Source organism: Rhamphochromis sp. 'chilingali', assembly GCF_963969265.1.
Source record: "Rhamphochromis sp. 'chilingali' genome assembly, chromosome: 12".
Lineage (NCBI taxonomy): Eukaryota > Metazoa > Chordata > Actinopteri > Cichliformes > Cichlidae > Rhamphochromis > Rhamphochromis sp. 'chilingali'.
In genome coordinates, this window is record NC_137939.1 from 808775 (window position 1) to 825173 (window position 16399).

Here is a 16399-nt window from a genome sequence, read left to right on the forward strand (position 1 = left end):
CCTACATCTCTCCTCCCATCTGACTCTCTTATATAAAATCATCCGCACAGACACCCCCTGCTGCTCTGACAAACGTGATCATCAGTGCCGTACATCAGCACCCACTCCAACAATAAGGTCTTCTAAAAGTCTTGATGCTGACTAGTCATTTGCATTGCTGCTGAGTAGGATTTGAGAGAATGTTGTTATCTTAAAACTACAGTGATCAAGTCATCAGGGTCAAATAATCCTGTGGGCTGGTGTAAACTGTGGGCTGCTTGTGTAGCATTCTGCTGGAAACCTGATGCATACGCTGTGTGCATGCATGTGTGCATGCTTGTGTGTCTGCGTGCGCCGTGGCAGCGCACAGACTCTCCCATCTCTGTCCTTCTGCTCCAGTGGTTTCCCCCTGGCCAAGAATACCCACAATGCACTGCTTTCATGTCAGCGCATCCAGGCACCGTGAAATAATTTTCTCTCCCACTGCCCTTTTATTTGGTCTCTTATTTTATCACTGCTAGCCCGAAAGACTTCCCTCGTGTTTCTCTCCACATCAAACCGTGTTCTGGGATTTCTCCACTGGCACGAAGCTGGTCGTCATGTGTTGACGAGAGCGTGGACACAGATCCTTAGTCTTTGGTCCTTTGTGTATATTTTCGCCAGTGGAAAGGATGGCTGTACTTCACAAGTGTGCTTCACTATATGTGACTAGAACAATTCATTGATTTAAAACTCTAATCTAAATGTTAAAAACAGTGAGGAAGCAGGATCATCTATACCAATTACTACGAATAAACCATCACAAAACTTTCATAACTCAACTGACCTATACTCACTGTAACACTGACTCTTCCTGTGGCTTTGGGGAGAGTTAGATTATAAACAAATGTCCTAAAAATATAACCTAGTGACAGAGAAACCATATGTATGCCTGCATGTCTGTCCTCCTCCCCCTTTTCCCCTCCTTCCATTTATTCTTTTCCTCTGTAACTGAGATAATGGTAACTCAACAAGAGCCATGAACTTTCTGACTGCACCAAGTTGCACTGTATGGGCGTTACATTGTGGGGCTTCTGAGTCACCAGGATGTGAGATGAGGCAGGCCACAAAGAAATCATCTAGGCTGCAATATGCTTTAAACAGACACAGAGGCATAAGAAAAAAATGCACGAAAGGCACTTACATGCAGACTTTCAGCTTTAATTTGAAGCAGTGTTCCACTGATATGCAGTAATTAAGCATAATTACTAAAGGATGTAACAATCTATTGTAAAATGCAGGGGTAAACACACAGACATGGGCAGGGAGTGTTTCACCTCAAAGTGGAAGAGAGGTGTGGGGAGACAAGTGTAAACTGGGGAAAATGAAGCCGTGTAAGGTTCTGTGGATGTGGATGTGTGTATAGGTGAGTGGGTGTAAAACAAAAATACAGGAAGACACACTTGCGTGCTCGCTTACCTGCAGCTATTGGTGATTTCCTCTCATCCAAAAGCTGAATAGCAGTACTGGCCAAAACAACACTCTTGTTCTCCGACCCTGAAACGCACACAAAAGCACACACAAATACAAACGACAAAGACACGCAGAGTTCACATATCAGTCATATCATAATTCCTTATATTATTTCTGAACTGACCACAGGGAGATTGGAGAGAGGAACGCTGATCATAGATACCACAGAGCCCTATTTATGGCTGCAGCTAACTACCACAGTCCTGAGAGGAAGAGTGCATCCAAGGCAAGTCCGGCGAGTAAATAAGAGGCTTTCAGATCACTTGTATTAGCTGGCACTAATGGAAACCCTGAGGCTGAGAACAGATGAGAGCACATTCTGCCTCTGGAGGAGAAACCCTTTTCTTAGAGAAACAGTTACACTGAATATGCGCGAGGGGCTTGTGTGTATGTGGGTCTTTTTGTGACTCTGTGTGCGTCTGTATTTGTGTTCTGGGCAAGTCACTATGGAAAGGGCTGAACCTCTTCCTAATGTATCTTATTTCAAGCCACAGCAATCAGTGCGATCCACAAGAACACAGCCCAGAATTAATAAGAGAGGAAGGGGAGGTACAGATGCACGGCCAGAGAAAACAGCCAAAAATGGGTGAAAGAGGGACAGAGAACATTTCAAAGGGTCCTTTTAAAACCACATTAGTGTATTCAATTAGTTTACAAAAGATAAGCTTCTTTAGAAAATATAATGACTGTGTTTTTTAACTCGTGGGTTCCAGTGTCGTCAGTTCACTATAATGAGGATTTAACAGTACCGATGTTTCCTCAAACACAGAGACAACATCATCACCATCCAAATGAAAGTCACGACTAACCTGTGTTAAAAGGCAGAGAGTAAACAAAGGTACCAGGAACTTGTTCTGCCGCTCTCTTGTACCACAGGGGAAAGTGGTCGGCATTGAACACCCCCTCTCGGTCTTCAGCTGTCAGAAAGTCTCTTAAAGCAGACGGGAAACAGAGAATACAAATGACGCACACGACACACCAAATATACAAACTGGAATCGTAAACAACACTAAAGTCAACACAAACATCAGGCCGTGTTCATGCGCACACACTGTATGCGTGCAGTCAGAAAACGTACTTGCTTGTAAGTTCATCTGGCACCACAAACAGGTTAATCCTGGACAGGCCTGTTCTCGTGCCCAGGTAAGCTATCTCCACTCCTTTATCAGAATTCCTGTATCATGTGACAAATGAATATCCGGCTGTTGTGAATTCATTTTAAGCCAAAGAAATCAGTAACTGTGCTAAATTATTAACATTTTAGCTGTGCAGATATATGCTCCATATTATGGTATTTTCTATTTCAAAGAGGAATAAAATCCAACATAAATAACAACATCATTTCACTTTCCTTTTATTTTAAAGGGTAATAAGGTGACATACTCTGACTTATTAAGCACAAGGCTGGTCCAGTAGGCTTCCAATGGAGCGGTCACCACTGCATCAAAGAGAACTTCCTGAATCAGCTCCTTGTCACCTAACAGGACAAAGGCAAAAAGGCACATTTCCACACGTGAAGCTTGTTCATTAACTTGCTAATAACATATAAAATATGGGGGCTGTAAATGAGCATAACTAACAATATAAGTGGGGTTCGTGCCCACTGAGGTACAGTTTAATTGCCTCTATCTGACTCAGGTAGCGGTGCTCTGGGTGCTCATCTGTGTTGCAGTATGTCCTGTAACATGACAAGAGAGAAAAATATGAGCGTTTGTTAGAGTCACAACCAACTTCAGATCAGTTCCTTTCTTAAAACTGTAATCGCTTTAGTTTTGGTCACATAATCCAGTTGCTTTCAGTTGCTTTTGGATTGCAAAGCATCTCCAGTGAATAAAACCTGAGGTAGAAGGAAGACACTTCTTTTCATTTACAAGCATTAGTTTGAAAAGCATTTATTGTAATGTGTTTAGATGTTGGTTCCCAAGCCTGGAGACCACAAGTCATCAAGTGACACAAACAATCAAGTCAAAGTTCTGCAGATCCCAAAAACTGTTGTAGAGCTGTTGTATTTCAGCTGACATCAAACCTAACTTTGATTTATTTTTATGATTTGGCAGTATTTTAGGATTTAGCCCAATAAAGATGTCCTTTGAGTAAGGGACGGGGATAAAACAGCGGCGGGAATATACTCTTACCATTCGTCTGCCAGGGCTACATCAGGATGCTCCAAGTCATGAAGTCCTGTAAAAAAGAAAACGTGAAAACTATTTGGTTCAAAACAAATACGCAAAAACACTCAATATGAAGTCATAATAATAGGGCTAGGCATCTACATCTCCACTGCGCACACTTAAACACACACCGGGGGATGAAAAATGTGTTTTTTGAATGGATGTGACAGCTCTGATTAGATCAGGAAGAGCCAAGTCATGCTCTGAGCGCTCTGTGTGATGGACATGTTTAGAGAAACACACAGACAGACACACACACCACCACCACCGCATGAATATTAACATGCATGGGGACTGACGTGAAAACAGACATGCATGCACGTGGAGAAACACACAAGCAGGAGCAGACATACAACACTGTCAGGAGAAGGACGCACAACACACCTAAGGAGCCGCAAAGGGGAATATTTAACTTCCTGTGAAGTTGTGGCTTTTTAAATCACTACATGAAGAGAAAGACTAGACAAAAAGTGTCTACAGGTTTGAAGAGGAACTGGTTACGTTGGGCCAAAGAGGAGAAGTTAGAAGACTTTACATACCCAACACAGTTTATAAAACATGATGAATGTTTACTGATTTAATCAGATTATCTAATGTCAACTTCATCCAGTCACAACATCAAATGTTATTTTAACCTTCGTGTAATATTAATCCCTTAATACAATAATCATAAGATTTGAACGGGCATAGTTAATGTCAGAATCCAGCTTTTTCTGCACAAATATCACCGAGGATGGAAAAGTATTTCTTCTTGTTATTGTTTTTAAAAACAGGCCGTTTTATTGGTTCTGACTAATCATTCTGCAAAGAGACTTTTATACCATGCATTCCTAGAAAATGATATCCAAATATATTTTTATTAAACATTTTTGTCCTAAAATAACTTTAGAAAGTGCATTTTGTGATTGTGTTTTTATACAACAAAATAATAGAAAAGTATTATTATAATACTAAAAAGCTCTCTGTGATGCTGCATTTCATGTAGTGCTCAGAGAAGCATTTACAAACTAAACTAAACTACTTGCTGAGTGCTTGTTTAATGAGAAACAGAAAAACAAAGGCCCTTAGAAGAAGAAGAGGGATCGAGAGAGTGCGAGGGAGAGAAAAGTAGGAAAACAAAAATAAAAGCAACAACAAAAACAACAACAACAACACAGAAATGAGTCAGAAAGCAAAAAGGCTGATTTCCTACCTTCCTCTACTGTCACGTTCCCCCTGAAGAAAAACTTCCCATGGCCTCTGGAAAGAGCAACCCCTAGACTAAAACAAACAAACAAAACAAACAAAAATAAACAAAAACCCCTAAAACAAAACAAACAAAACATATTTCCTAAAAATCTGTTGTCGTTTACAGATTAACCACCGGAAAATTCAGCTTCGTTAGCTTAAGGAAGTCTTCAGACTTCTTACCTGAAAGGAGTCCCTTTGATGTCTGTGTAGTAGTAATCATTGTGCAAAATCAGCACACGTTTCTGAAAGAGGTGAATATAGAGGCTGCGTTAAACGCCAGGCGGTGCTGTCTGATATCATTTCTTGCAATCTAGCGCCATCTAGTGGTGCAAGTAGTACAAGCTTCTGTTGGGCAGTCCTTAGCTGCAGATGGACATCAGTACATTCATAAAGAGTCTCTTGTGAGCGTCTCTGTCTCTCTATATAAATATAGATATACAATAATAATAATAATAATGTGTGTGTGTATGTGTGTGTGTGGATGTCTGTATAATATCTGTATAATAATCAGCCTAATGCAAATCGCTCTTTAATATGTGCGAACACACATTTAACACATTCACACATATCTACACACACCTTTCTCTCTCTCTGACAGGCAGGAAGTAAAGCAGAATCAACGGGCTGCTGTTTCCCCGTATTCAGCAACATGTGCTTTGTGGAGATAAGGGGCTCACACGCAGAGAGACACACACCAGTGCATGCACAGCAAACCAAATCAGAAACAAAATCCCCAAGTCAGTCCTGTACATCACTGAGCCAGCTGTAACAAGCCCTTAGCAGAGTGAATGCTTGCCGGTAAGTATTTTCTCTCGCTCAGCCTTTAGGACATTCTGACAAGTGCGTTGTTTGTGCGTTTTGTTGTTTTATTTCTGAACTTTGCATTTCTCACCCCTTTGTCTACACTCTTCTTCACCTCCATTGAGAAGATCCCCGTCTTCCTGTTGACCATTGCATTTCTTAGCTAGAAAGACAAAGCGCGCACACACACACACACACACACACACACACGCACACGCACGCACACGCACACGCACACACACACACACACACACACACACACACACACACACACACACACAGTTGTGCTTGATGACACTGATTTTCAGAGCGCTGCTGTCCTGACACTTGATGCAGATTTACTAGTGTCTCACCGTGTCTTCCTTATCCTCCCATTCCACCTCAGACAGATCCACGCTGCTATAGTTCGGTTTTCTTCTCTTCTTGCCATCTCCATACTGCACAAACATCCCAACACACACATGCACGCACAATCAGAAATACTGGAAATGACATAACAGAAAGAGTATGCCAAACTACGGCAATTCTTTTGTTGTTCTGTTGTTGTTATCAGTTATCAAAACAAGCCATTGCATTTCACATAATGAAAATGTCATCACAACCTCCAAGAAAATGTTTGTATTTTGTTTTAAATAGTCTTGAACAATAGTTGTCCAGTGTCGCATGTTTGTTAAGCCACATAGCAACTGCACTGTGATCCAGTCAAGCAGGGGCGAAACTCAAGGGATGAACCAGTGTTGTGTGTACATATAATCTACAACTTGGCAAAGAATCTATTTTAAATTGAATCTTTACTTTGTTACTAACATGCACAAACACATCATTTATTCCCATTTATTTAGTTGAATGTATAAAAAGATAACAGAGTCTGACAGCTATAAAATACTATGTTTGCACCAACAAGGGCCACTAGCCAAAAACATGGCACATCTTGGTGTGGATGGTGTTGCATGGTGGTTCTAGACAAAACTGTGCAGGTGACAGGCCAAATCTACATCAGATGAACCGTATATAAAAGTCATGTCCTTAAAAAACAGGAAAACAGTCCAGTGGACACCAAACACGGGACCTGAAGATCATCAGAAATAGTTTCAGTGGCATGGAGGCAATCATGGAGCCATTTTACCTCCTTTCTTTCCTTAAGAAGGGAAAGAGGGAAACAGACTGAGGTGTATAATAGCGAAGAAGAAACTGAGAAGATTAAATGAGCAAATACATGATAAATTATTACTGAACCAAAGAATTAATCTTTTGTAACAGAAAAGAGTTTGATGAGTAGGTTGATATTGCTATCATAATTGACAGTTAAGTATGAAAGTAAACCCCGGAAGCCACCAGCCAATCTTTGTTTAACTGATACAGAAGCAAAAGTAAAAATGAGAGGGAATAGAGTTTTACATGGTTGCTGCTGCTGTTTCTTGCTTGTGGTTACTCAGTCATGCTGACAAATTACCTTTGGCTTTGAAAATTAGGACTGTGCTCTAATGTAAGAAGTAGCCACAGAAAGACAAGCAAGCAACTGTTGACAAACTATCTCCACATAATCCTGTTTGCACCTGTGCAATAATAGCAGAAGCTCGTTTTTCAAAGCTACTGTAATGAAAAAAAAGCAGGAGTGACACAAGAGAAACCAAAGCTTCAAAAATGTAAATGTACTTTGATGTAAGTGGCCAGATAGTTTTCACTGGTTAACATACAACAAAGAGACGATGGGAGTGGGCGGCTTCAATTGTGCAGAATGTGATGCAGCTTGCAGCACAGTTTCTAACAGCTTGTCTCACCAAACTACATGCATGAAAAAAGAAGAGGATCTTTTTACTCCATTCAAATCACATCTTTTTCAATAAGAAAAGGCTTATTTATTGAAACAGTGAGTTTTAAACAAAACAGTCAATACGTTTTCTGTTTGTTCCTGACCATCCCTTTTAATAATGGTCTGTATTTGTATAGCGCTTTTCTAGTCCCTAAGGACCCCAAAGCACTTTACACATGCAGTCATTCACCCATTCACACACTGGTGATGGCAGCTACATTGTAGCTGTAATGACAGAGGCGAGGCTGCCGGACACTGACGCCACCGGGCCCTCTGACCACCTCCAGTAGGCAACGGGTGAAGTGTCTTGCTCAAGGACACAACAACAGAGACTGTCCAAGCCGGGGCTCGAACCGGCAACCTTCCGATTACAAGGCGAACTCCCAACTCTTGAGCCACGATCGCCCCGTGATACGTTAATACGACTTTAACACCATGGCCCACTTTATTAGTAGAGTTTTGCTTTATTTCTCGGTCAACTTCATAATTAATAACTTCATATTTCAGGGTAACAATCCAGTAAGTTCCACAACGTGCTGGACAAAGACAGTGTTGGTAGTTGTTGCCTCTGTACACAACCACAATCAACACTTGGCTGATGTGCAGACTTTAACCCAAGGAATTTAAAAAAAATGCATTAACTGTTTAGGTTAATTACAGCTGTTTTTATACATTTTCAGTGGCTCTTACCAGTGTTTGGATCTTTTTTAAATCCTCCATATTTCCATTCATGAAGACTTCTCTTGCTTGTTGCTGTCATTGTTCGATGTTGTGAAGCTGTCTTTCTAAACCATGGAAATGATTCTGTCATCATTCACTTTAGCTGACTCCTGTGGTCTTTCAGGCCTTTTGTTCTGTTCTGTCTCTCTGACAGGTTGATTTTGTTTCTTCAGCCTCCCTCTCTTGAATTGACACATCTTTGTGAAAATTACAGCAAGAAGCTATAAAATACAAATTCAACACTTTGCATCAGCTTCAGATGTCATGTCTGTTTCGTTTGCTATGAAATAACAAAGGCTTCACATGGCCATGACTGCTTGTCAGTCAGTTCCCCGATTACCTCTGAGCCTCTGAAAATGCAGGTCTGTGTATAAATTCCCATAATGTTTAAACAGTCAAGCATTTTTTTTGTTAAAGCTGAAAGTTTCCTTTCAATCATGTCTTGATTGTTTGATTTGTCACTGTGGTGACACACAGAGGCAGAACCATAAAATCTGTATTTTTGTCCAACAAGCTGTATTTGAAACGACTTTGATTTAGAATAGTCTTCATTTTACGTACACCTATAAAAAGGTGGTGTCATCATACCTGCTGGCACTTGGGCCAATAGCTGGATAGTTTAGTCTTAATTTCACTATTCCTTTATTTAATCAAGTGCTTCAGCCTAATAAAGCACCGATAACTTCTTAAGAATTCAACCGTGCAACAACAGTTTATGTATATGTGACTTTTATTAATCTATCAAGCGTCAGGATGCAACGCTCCAGGAATACACCACTGCTGGGCAGCTCACTGGCTTGACCACTGACCCATTAAATGAAGGTGAAACAGATCAAAGTACTGAACTTTTTAATTGCATTGTATGTGTGTGTTTATGTGTGCGTCTGTGTTACTACTGTATGTGTGTCTACTTTTGAATCTGTCAGTGAGGACTGTCTCCCACCCCTCATTAGCTGTTAAACACTGGTCATTAACGTCTTTAATTAGACCTCTATTAAACCATCTGTCTGTCTGCCTCACTGTCTGTTCTCTGTTCTCCATCTCATCTGTTGCCCTGGCATCCATATGAGCACCTCACTCTTCTCCCCCAGTGTTACACCAGGCCTACCTGCACCTATCCTCACATTCAGCAGGTTCCCGCAGCCTCCCTCTCTTTCTACACTCTCTCCGTCCAGCTCTTGTGAGAGGAGTGGGTGAGTACAATAGAGTTAATCACAGCCATTCAGAAGCTGTATCTCTGTCTATTCACAGAACAGCAGAGGCCTGGAACATGCTCTCCTCATCTACATACCACCACGCAGCCAGCATACTCACAAGGCACACCACACAGAGTACCACACAATTACACACCATTCTGTTAAAGTCAATCACAATCTCAGTGTGACAACAAAAAAAGAAAATTGGTAAGTGACTTGATGTGAACTCGAGAGGGTGTATTCATCTATCCAGTACAGAACAACACATTTCAACTTCAACCTGTGCATCCTAAAAGGGATTTTTATGGTAATAAGGGTCACACTCAGTAAACTCTGAAATGTCCTGGAGGTAATACTCACGAGTGGCCGTAAATCCGGGTGGGTGAGGATGTAACCGTTGTTGGTGATTGCAAAGGCGTAGCCATGAATGCCCAGCTAGTAGAATATGCAAAAGCACACACAAAGACACACCAAAATTATGCATAACAAATCAGAACCTAATTGTAAATCTGGTTAATCAAGCCCCTTTCAGAGTCTTTGTTTTTGTGGTAAAACCGAGACCCGCACAACGGGAAAGGACGGCATCGTTCATCATGTCATGTCTGAGCAAATAACACACTTTCAAATGTCAACACCTTACACACATCCAAGATTCAGATCTACAAAAGAAATCAGTGCAGGGATGTGGGTGGGGGGACACGAGCAGAATGCATTAATGAACCGAGTGTAACCAGGAGCTGTGACTAAGCTCATCTCTAATGTATCTGCGACTTGGCTTTGCATTCAGTTACTGTACTCTGGACTGACTTATGTGGAGTATTTTATGTATTATAAGGTGGGGTTTTGGACCGCTTGTGGGACTGGAGAGGTGGAGCAACATGTTCAGAGTTCAGTGTAGAGGAGAGGGTAACGGGCACAGAAGTTGCACATCGTGTAATCAGTCTCTCCTATTTATGCGATAGCTTGCTAGGATCTGGTGGAAACAGACAGTGGCTGTTGTAGCCATGCAGTAAAACATCTTTGTGAGCTAAAGCTGTGTGCATGGGTATTCAGGACTGTGCCAATGTGCACAAGTGTATAAAACTGCTTGAGTAAGCATTGGGAACCCTCGGTAGTCAGTGTGATAGTGTAAAACATTGAATAATGGCTATTGAGATCCCTAATCACGTGCAGGAAGAACTAAGTGATGCTGGATGTGGTACCTTATACTTGGGGATAGTCTTGAGCAGCTCAGAGACTGGCACATCTGTCCCAACCACCCCCAGAAGGATTCCACGGTTTCTCTGCAAGCACACAAATATACGAAAATTGGTTAGCTCAGTTTAAAAGGTTACTTACATAACAATCTTTTACAGCCGCATCAGTGCCTCCGTTTATGTTATTTATAAAAATATTCAACTTGTAATGCGCCGCTTTGTCCCAATTTTCAAACTGCAATCAAAGTGATATTAGCATCCATCAAATACACAAAAAAATTAACAATGATTTTACCATTTGTGTCAATTCTCTCAAAGACTAATTCCCCGTGATGGAATAACTCATGAGGAAAATTCAGTTTTTCAGTTAAGCTGTAATTTCATTTGAGAGATCGAGCTTTGGAATCACGAGGCAGTGAATGTGTTGTGAATTCTGCATCACTGTATGTGAGCTTACAGTCTCGTTCTTGGTACTGAACACTGGCATTGCCACCGTAGTCATCAGAACTGGACCTTGACCGTCCTCCAACTGAGTGATTTGTGAAGCAGAAACAAACAGAAAAACAGAAAGAGCCAAAGGGAGGGAAGAGAGGGAAGGTAATGATGAAACTTCATTGTTTTTGTTACAAATTTTATGTAACCACAGAGCACATTTCATGCATCTTATATGAAACATCTTGCCCAGTCACACTGAGCAGTGTTTTCAAGCTGCAAAACATCCGTGTGGAGCATAGAATTTGATGGGAATTTAGCCGAGGACCTGATCATCTTCAGAGACCAACTAAACTTCCACGACATGTTTTATTCATGTTTATTATTTGCCCTAAAATATGTTCAATCAGAGTCTGCCTTTGATCTCTTGCAGAATAAGCTTATCCAAAGGCAGCGCTTCTAGTCTGGATCTGGGTACCCCCCCCCTCTAAAGACTGCTGGGATAATTATGATATTTATCTTTCTACCGGATGTCTGTATCTGACGATGATATCCATTACAGATGAAAGCTTGACACTGTTTTCTTAGGAGACTGGAGGAAGGCTTAGTACTTGAAAAATATGATCTAACCTTGCCTTCCCAGAAATGTTGAATCTGTCTAAATGTCAGTGACTTCTTCCATTCAGCATCAGTAATTGGATCATTAAGCAAAGAATAAATCCAAGATGAAAATCTACAATAGTTCAGGGGAACACGGAGCGGCAAAAAGCATAAAGCATGTTCTACTTACGCTGCACTAATCAAAGGAATATCATCTTTTAAATTTGTTGGACTGACTAAATATCAGCACGCATCTTTAGAAAGTACTGAATTTTATACCGACATTGTAAAAGTGCTTTCCCCACCCCAAGACTTTTTTTCTTTTTTACCATGAGAGATAACAGGTAATGACAAGGAAATCTGTCAATATCCCTCAGACGCTGAGGAAAGAGGAATTAGTGGCACGAGTTTGGACAGCTGCTAAATGTAATTTGGAGTCCAATATTGGACATAGAAGGGAGAACGAAGCATACCTAGATACTGCAGCTGCAACACGTGGCAGCCGTGCTACCACTGAACGGGATAAATTAAAGAGATATATCCAAGCCCAGGTCGTTTCAATCAGTGCAGTATATTACTGGTCCTGTGGGCTGCTGTATCCCTGTGAACCCCAATAGAAGACTCTGTGTAATATGTGAACCCTTTGAGCAGAAATCCAGATTGTTCAAATTGGTAAAAATGCCCATGCACTTCCAGGGGTTGCCATACTTTTAGGTAAATAAGAAGAGGCAGTGCATTTAAAGTCACCATCAGAGCTACAGAAAAGGTACACTTTATTCAGCCCCACGGGGGATTTCTTCTCTTTGCATAACCCATCCTAATTATTAGGAGCACGGGCAGCCAGCTTGAAGCAACCAGGCCAGTAACTGCATGTGTTTAGATGCTGTGTGAAATCGAAGACCTATGGCAGAGCACGAGGATTCCACATCGAAGGCCTGCCCTAGCCTGGTGTTGCTGACTCAGGACCTTCTTGCTGTGAAAGTGGAAGTGGTGCTAACCCTAATCCTTAAGTCAGAACTCACACATCTGGGCCAAATCTGCATCATCATTGCCTCTGCAAATTTACCTGTATGAGTCAGAGTAAAGGAGCTGTGGAAGTTCTTTTCCCTGCTGTGGGTCAAATAATGAACGAGAACACCAGTGGGCATTAATACACTTGACACCGCACTAGCACATACCCACACACACATAAACACACACACCAATACCCATCAGAGGGCTAACATACACACCCTTGGCCTGTGTTTTATGTTTCATAGTACACTTTATAATCTAGGTTGCTGTGACAAATTGCATGGAGGTAGATGAGGTGACCCCTGTTTCCTTGGAGACCAGGTTTGTGTGTGCGGGAGCCAACGCCACCTCTGCAGACTAATTTGAGCAAACTAAAACAGACCCGATGGGAAGCTGAGCTGGCACACATCCAGCACATGTTTTTACTGCACAGGTGTTTGGGGATTATCTTTGAAAGCTCTTAATTACCTCAATCAATATTAATGCTTTGCTTTGAAATAGCGGAGTTCATGTTCATCCAGCAAGACATTTTGAACATCTCAGCATTTCAGTTTATCTTCAAAAGGCAATCAGCCGCTCACAGATTCCCCATTTTTTGGTCTTCGTACTTAATCAAGTATCAGTCTCGTTTTTTGAAACTTCAGTGCAAATTCCTCCTGTCACTCCCACAATGTTTATGATTCTTTAATCTCTTATATTCTTTTTCCAACCCTCCCTACCGTTGTCCTCAAATATCTCCCCCTGACACATTCCTCTCACCTCCCTCGCATCATCCCTGAGCTCCAGTGTCAGTTCATCCAGCAGAGTGGGAAACAAAGCCAAATGAGCCAGAGAATGATGAATGAAGCTGGTGGAACGAGGGATAGGAGAGCAAGAGGGAGGATGGCAGAAAGGAGAGCACAGGTGGAGGGAAAGAGATAGGAGCGAAGAAGCAAAGTGAAACAATAAAACAAAACAAAACACAAAAGAAAGGTAAGATAAGAAAGACGGACTGCTGGGTCGCAGTGAGAGGGAGAAAACCGGGGAAAGATAGCATGAAGGAAAGATGATACACTTCAGTCCTGGAACAAAATGCTCATCAATTTTCTAACACAGAGCCCATCCAAGGAGTTTTGCTCACTTCTTATCACACATGTTTGCATCCTTCTGTCACTGGAGTAGTGTGTATGTGTGTTCACCCAGGCCAGAGCAGTGCTGGGGCAATTATATGCAAAGAATTGGTACAGATTCCTCGCTAATCCTAATAAAATGATATCTATTTCAGTTTTCTGCTGAGCTGTTTTGAGGTCAATCAGCTCGGGTCTGTCACACTAACAGCACTATGTCAGACATACGGCCTGCCAGCTGTGTAATGCTACTGCTGTGCCTCGCTCACACTGATGGGGAGGCAGAGCGCTCTTTTGTTTCGCCATCATCACTGTTGTGATTATAGAGCTGCTTATCTCAACCCACATACGATTCATAAATCACTGGAAAAATAAAACACTGAAAATGATAAAAAGGCATCAGAACAGATCATCCCGCCAACCATTATGGACTATTGGATTTTCACCCAGAAGATGACAAAACAGCTTATTCTGGAGAATTCTACCAAAACAAATAACACAGGCAATCTTGTTTTCACACCAAAAATCACACAGGCCAAAGAACAAAATGAAGCCTCACATTTACACACATAATCACAATGCCAGCCCAGAGACACTGGCAAAGCAAGGCTAACATAGCATCACCAGTGAAGAATGAGCGAGTTTGTGCACAGACGTGTGCGAATGCGAAATCAGACGTGCAAAAGAGAGCGCGTGAATGGCACCCATGACAACCATGAGGCATGGCTTCAATCAGGAAGTTGACAAACAACATATGACAACGACACATAAGAAAATGCCACGAGCCGCTATGATAGTTCATTTCACAGATATTAGAAACCGAAACGCACATGCACAAGAAATGCACATGACACACAGCAGGCCTCACCACAGCACAATGCACCAATGACCTCAAACCACATTTACCTTTTGTGCTTGGGGGAGCTAAAGAGAACAGATTGAGAAGGAAGAGGAGGTGAGAAGGAGGATGACGATGAGGAGGAGAGACAGGGTCAATACATTTGTGGATAAGTGTCAGAAAGCCTTTCGGTGCAATTTTCACTGAATGGAGTGCCAGTGGGCACATACAATCCACTGACATTGAACACAACTTAAAAACAGCGACTGTCTCAAGAGAGGCAAACTTTATAGTCAAAAGGGCCGCAGCAGAGAGGAATCAACACTCAAGTGCCGTAACTCCTACTGCAAGAAAACGTAAGCGTTTCCTTATACGTGTTAGGTCAGCGCTGAGTGTATGCACTTCTGTGATAAATGGGAGGGAAAATGAGGACAAAGAGAAACAAATGAGCACAGAAAGACAGGAAAGGGTAAAACATAAGGGATAGCTGAGAGAAAAGAGTCTATTTTTATGTGGTTTTTTGATTGCGTGGTGGGTATTTCTAGTGGAGGGCACTTACCTTTGCCTTTACATGGCCAAAGCTCTCACACTCTTAATCTATACAGAAACTGTTAACTCCTGCTATTTTCTCTGCGTGTCTAACACAGTAAGCCAAGAAGGACCAGTGTGGTGAATGATGCAGCATGTTGTGTGCTGACTTTGGATCACAGAGGATTCGTCCTTTTAACTCTGTTATTATCATTCAGGGGTTTTTCGGGATGTTTTGCCACTCAACTATAGAGGATGTACAGGAGACGAATGCACGATTTCAGAAAATATTATTATTTTGACTGTAATTCACAATATTCACTACCTGCTTATGCTCAGTATGTCGGCCAGTATGGTGATAGGAGATTTAGAGATTGGAAATCATAGTTTTCACAGCAAAGTCCTGAACTATTCTAGACATTACCTAATGATGGCACATGTGGGAACAATAAATGCCCCATGCGTTCAGATCAGACATTACATTTACTTTATTATAGCAGCTCCCCAGTACAATTGTGCAACGTTGCATCCATGTGAGAAGAGCCCACATAAATGCCCTGGTGAGTTAAAGGCAAATGACTGTGACCCATCATGCTCTGGTATGATGGCACCCTCTTCTAAACCAAGCACAGTATTTCCACTATCAATAAATCTGAAGTGAGACTTTTTCATGCGGGAAAGGTCAACTATGGGCAATGCCCCAAAAAAGATTCTCCTAAGACTGTCTGGAGTTGAAAATGCTGCAACCCTACAAAGCTCCCAAGCACACACAGGAGGCTCGTTTACTTAATGGGTCCATCTGCTACACACAGACTCATTTAACTCATTCACAGTCAAAGGTACAAATGCAGAAAACATTGTCAGCCCTCTGCTCGTCTTTCACCCTCGATCACTTTCATTTGGGTTGTTTAATTCATTCCCCTTCAAAATACATGTTTTCACAATATGAACTTATACAAAAGGTCCTGTGGTTTATGTATACAACAATTCAGCCCATTATGGAGTTTTCTAAGCCTACAACAGCCCAGTGGATATGTGAGGCTATCAAGGACCACGTGAACTGGAGTTATGTAGCAAGCGAAGGCATATTCAACTCACAGTGCTATCGATGTAGGCCTCAGTCCAAACTGTGTCGTGCTCCCGGTCGATCACCTTAGGACGACTGAGAACATGGAGATACTCCATCACGTTCTCTTGCACATCTGCCAGTGTGGAAATCTGAGTGAAATACCCTGTTGAGCAAAAAGTGGAGGAGAAAGATAA

The 16399-nt window shown here is 41.7% G+C and overlaps 1 protein-coding gene across 1 annotated transcript in view; it reads right to left on the reverse strand.

Moving 5' to 3' along the window:
- cacna2d3a (calcium channel, voltage-dependent, alpha 2/delta subunit 3a) overlaps window positions 1–16399 on the reverse strand; it is a 141738-nt gene that overhangs the window by 32779 nt on the left and 92560 nt on the right. Inside the window, exons 12-25 of the mRNA XM_080897817.1 lie at window positions 16235–16368; window positions 11076–11147; window positions 10625–10705; window positions 9783–9857; window positions 6047–6130; window positions 5785–5856; window positions 5073–5134; window positions 4855–4922; window positions 3627–3672; window positions 3072–3169; window positions 2875–2968; window positions 2570–2665; window positions 2301–2422; window positions 1438–1515 (exon numbers count right to left, since the gene is read on the reverse strand). Of these exons, the coding sequence (XP_080753943.1) occupies window positions 1438–1515; window positions 2301–2422; window positions 2570–2665; window positions 2875–2968; window positions 3072–3169; window positions 3627–3672; window positions 4855–4922; window positions 5073–5134; window positions 5785–5856; window positions 6047–6130; window positions 9783–9857; window positions 10625–10705; window positions 11076–11147; window positions 16235–16368 (1182 nt within the window). The remainder of the gene's footprint in view (window positions 1–1437; window positions 1516–2300; window positions 2423–2569; window positions 2666–2874; window positions 2969–3071; window positions 3170–3626; window positions 3673–4854; window positions 4923–5072; window positions 5135–5784; window positions 5857–6046; window positions 6131–9782; window positions 9858–10624; window positions 10706–11075; window positions 11148–16234; window positions 16369–16399) is intronic.